The sequence below is a fragment of the Panicum virgatum genome, chromosome 4K, assembly GCF_016808335.1.
Source record: "Panicum virgatum strain AP13 chromosome 4K, P.virgatum_v5, whole genome shotgun sequence".
NCBI classification, from domain to species: Eukaryota; Viridiplantae; Streptophyta; class Magnoliopsida; order Poales; family Poaceae; genus Panicum; species Panicum virgatum.
In genome coordinates this window covers 18,288,219-18,292,367 of record NC_053139.1, presented here as the reverse complement: position 1 = coordinate 18,292,367, position 4,149 = coordinate 18,288,219, and the positions used below count along the sequence as shown (strand labels likewise).

The 4,149-nt window shown below is 58.6% G+C and overlaps 1 protein-coding gene across 1 annotated transcript; it reads left to right on the top strand.

Moving 5' to 3' along the window:
* Positions 1-840: 840 nt before the first annotated feature.
* LOC120703372 (probable L-type lectin-domain containing receptor kinase S.7) lies at positions 841-3,457 on the top strand. The gene is made up of 2 exons (XM_039987417.1): positions 841-1,066; positions 1,136-3,457. The coding sequence occupies exons 1-2, from the start codon at positions 1,015-1,017 to the stop codon at positions 3,142-3,144; spliced, it is 2,061 nt and encodes a 686-aa protein (XP_039843351.1). The 5' UTR covers positions 841-1,014; the 3' UTR covers positions 3,145-3,457.
* Positions 3,458-4,149: the final 692 nt, after the last annotated feature.

The window sequence follows — 4,149 nt, the reverse complement described above, 5'->3', positions numbered from 1 at the left end:
CCTCTGCCGCCGTCCTCCACCGTTGTCGTCGCTAATCTTGACGCGATTTCACCTCCGGACCGAGCTCTCCCACCATTGTTCCCGCCAGCCTCCATCTCGCACTGACCGCCCTGCCTCACCACCGTCTCGATCAGCCCCACAGCAGGTCCAGCGACCACCTGACGACCCTCTATATATTCCTACCATGGAACTCAGCAACCCCCAAACCCTAACCACCCTAAATAGACGGTCGTGCACGATGAATTTTTTTTTGAAAAAAAAAGCGCACGGTGAATAGATTTCCGGTCTATCCCTATCCACTTTCAAAGAAAAAAAAACCCTCCTAATTAATGGGCGTGTTTGGATTCAAGGGCTAGAGTTATTTTTAGCCTAAAATAGCCTAAAATAGCTCAAAATCTCCGAACATGAGGGCTAATTCTTTGCTATTTGCAAATAGTCTACCTCAAAAAACTATCCCACCCAAGAGGTGATTATTTGAGCTATTTTAGGTGGGGCCCACCATAGCAAGAGATGTAATAGAGCTCCAATGATTGGGAAAATATGCTTTAAAGGCTAAATAGCTCTTGGATCCAAACATATTAAGAGTTATTTTATTGGAGGGCTATTTGCTTGAGCTAATTAGCTCTATCTTTTGGATCCAAACACGACCAATGTGTGTTCATCGCTAGGCACGTGCGCCACATCACGGCTTCATCCCTGGAAAGAAAGAACCTGTCCAGCGGCACCTGGGCCTGGCTGACCCACTTCAATCCCGCCCATAGGTCGGCAGCCCTCCCCGACCGTTGGCGTTCAAACGCGTCAACCCGACCGTTACGCCCATAAAAAAACACCCCAAATTCCCCTGCGCGCCCGCACGGATTCCCCTTCCTCCGCCCCACACTGCCTGCTGCTGCCCACATCCCACCATGCTCTGCTCCGCCTCTGCTCCTCGTGTTCACAAACCCAGCTCGCATTAAACCGCTCGCGCGCGCCCCACATCACCTCCCATGACCCGGATTCCTCCCTCCACCACCTATGGCCACCGCTGCCCTCCGCTTGCTGCCGCTCCTCCTGCTGCTGACGCTCCCGGCGCCGCCCGCCGCCGCCGCCGCGGCTGCCTTGGAGACGGCATCGTCGGTGGCGGCGGCGGCGGCGGCGGCGGCGGCGGCCAAGAACGTGAGCATCGACTCCGCGACGCTGTCCTTGGCGGACCTCACGCTGCTGGGTGACTCCTTCCTCCGCAACGGCTCCGTCGGGCTCACGCGGGAGACCGGCGTGCCGTCCTCCAGCGCCGGCTCCGTCCTCTGCACCCAGCCCGTCGCGTTCCGGGGCGGGGCAGCCACCACCAACGCCACCGCCGTCGCGTCGTTCGCCGTAAAATTCTCCTTCGTCATCGCCAACCCCAACGCGGGCGCCGCGGGGGGCGACGGCATCGCCTTCTTCGTCTCCCCCGGCCGCGCCACGCTCGGCACCACCGGCGGCTACCTCGGCCTATTCAACTCCTCCGGCGGCCCCGCCAAGAACGGGTCCGCCATCGTCGCCGTCGAGTTCGACACCATGGCCAACCCGGAGTTCGCGGACCCCAGCGACAACCACGTCGGGCTGGACCTCGGCTCGCCGGTGTCCGCCGCCGCGGCCGACCTCGCCGCCTCCGGGATCGACCTCAAGAGCGGCAAACTCACCACGGCCTGGATCGACTATCGCAGCGCCGACCGCCGCCTGGAGGTGTTCCTCAGCTACGCGACGGCCGCCAAGCCGAAGCGCCCGGTCCTCTCCGTCGCCGTCGACCTCTCGCCGTACCTCAATGGGCAGATGTACGTCGGCTTCTCGGCGTCCACGGAGGGGAGCACCCAGCAGCACATCATCAAGGAGTGGACCTTCCAGACGTTCGGCTTCCCGTCCACGGCCTACGCCTCCTCGTTCGAGTCGAACGCCACCAGCAACACATCGGAGCAGGCCGTGCCGGTCTCCACCGCCCCACACAAGAGGGTCGGGCTCGCGCTCGGCATCCTCGGCCCCGTTGCGCTCGCCGTCGCCTTCGTGTTCTTCGCCTGGGTGTCCATCAAGAAGCTCATCGAGCTCACCGCCAGGAACGACGGCGCCTTCTCGCCGGAGCTGCTCAAGGGCCCGAGGAAGTTCAGCTACAAGGAGCTGAGCGCGGCCACCAGAGGGTTCCACGCGAGCCGGGTCGTCGGCAAGGGCGCGTTCGGGACGGTGTACAAGGCCGCCATGCCGGGCGCGGCGACGACCACCTACGCCGTGAAGCGGTCGACGCAGGCGCACCAGAGCCGGAGCGAGTTCGTCGCCGAGCTCTCCGTCATCGCCTGCCTCCGCCACAAGAACCTCGTCCAGCTCGAGGGCTGGTGCGACGACAAGGGCGAGCTGCTGCTCGTGTACGAGTACATGCCCAACGGCAGCCTCGACAAGGCGCTCTACGGCGAGCCGTGCACGCTGTCGTGGCCGCAGCGGTACACGGTCGCCGCCGGCATCGCGTCCGTGCTGTCGTACCTCCACCAGGAGTGCGAGCAGCGCGTGATCCACCGCGACATCAAGACCAGCAACATCCTGCTCGACGGCAACCTGAGCCCGCGCCTCGGCGACTTCGGGCTCGCCAGGCTCATGGACCACAACAAGAGCCCCGTGTCCACGCTCACCGCGGGGACCATGGGCTACCTCGCGCCGGAGTACCTGCAGTCCGGCAAGGCCACGGAGCAGACCGACGTGTTCAGCTACGGCGTGGTGGTCCTCGAGGTGTGCTGCGGGAGGCGGCCCATCGACAAGGACGAGAGCGGCGGCAGCAAGAACGTGAACCTGGTGGACTGGGTGTGGCGCCTCCACGGCGAGGACAAGCTCATCGAGGCCGCTGATGCGCGGCTGGCTGGCGAGTTCGACCATGACGAGATGCTGCGGCTGCTGCTCGTGGGGCTGAGCTGCGCGAACCCCAACTGCGAGGAGCGGCCCGCGATGCGGCGTGTGGTGCAGATCCTGAACCGAGAGGCAGAGCCAGCGCCCGTGCCGCGCAAGAAGCCGCTGCTGGTGTTCAGCTCCAGTGCGTCCATGAAGCTGCAGGAGATCGCCTTCTCCTGTGGTGACGACGTCCGAGGTGGCTACTCGGTCGCCAATCCGACGTCCCCAAAGTCGGAGGGAGCTGACATTGAACGTTGACACGAAGCAGATGATACGAATTATACTACTACAGATTTGTTGGTTTGGTGTGTTCATAAGGGGAATATAGGTAATAATCCCCCACTGCCGCATAGGTCTTGAAGTGCCTAGGCAACTGCAGGTCATCTACCAATGTCGGAGGGAGCTGACATTGCTGAAGGCTGATACCAAAGATCAGTGTACTGATAGTGAATTACTACCGGTGTGATTCCTATATGTATTTGTGATGTGTTTATGAGGAGGAATATAGGTAATAATCCCCCTGTTGTATGATTGTTGTGTTGCTGAATAATCGAATCATCTTACCACTAAAGTCTGTGTTTCTGCAGATTTCAGACATCTTGTCTAGCTATTGTCAGTGCATCTTCTGTGTCAGGAAGCGTTAAAATGCCTGAGAATTTGCACAATCAGTGCCAGAGATGGATCAGTGGCAAATGCAAGCTTTGCAACTGTCGATCTGATAAGTTTCGCAGCATGGCTCCTAGTTCTTTGTCAGGCCTGAGATGCTCGATTAAAGGGCAGCCGATGCACGAACACTTCATGATCAGACATAGGCCTCTTATTTTCAGGTTGATCTCCTGCCGTCGCACTCAGTGAAGGACCACAAACTCTTTTTTTTTTTTTGGGGGGGGGGGGGGCATTAACTTCTTCATTCATTCATCGAAATGATTACAATCATCTTGCAAAACATGCAAAAGAAACTAGCAGGGACATTCGCCCAAACTCAGAAGGCGGACCTGAATATGACCGCTGGCGGAGTTCTTCATGCAATCACGCTTTACTTGAAGCAGAGGAAGACAAGTGCGATTGTCTACTGAATCACCCACATGGATGTTGCTGGATTTGGGCAGGCTGAATATCACATTGCCTTTTCTGTCGCTCATGGGCTGTCATACTACGCAACGGAGCATCTAGGCCGCCGGAGTGGACAGCAAATATATGTCCGTGGATCCTATGTATCTTTCTAAAAATATTTTGTTATTTCTATAGACCTAAATTTGGTGA

Coding starts and splice junctions, on each gene's coding strand:
- LOC120703372 (XM_039987417.1), top strand. CDS start 1,015: ATGGCCACCGCTGCCCTCCGCTTGCTGCCGCTCCTCCTGCTGCTGACG. Junction 1,067..1,135: donor CCTCCTGCTGCTGACGCTCC/CGGCGCCGCCCG, acceptor CGGCGGCGGCGG/CGGCGGCGGCGGCCAAGAAC.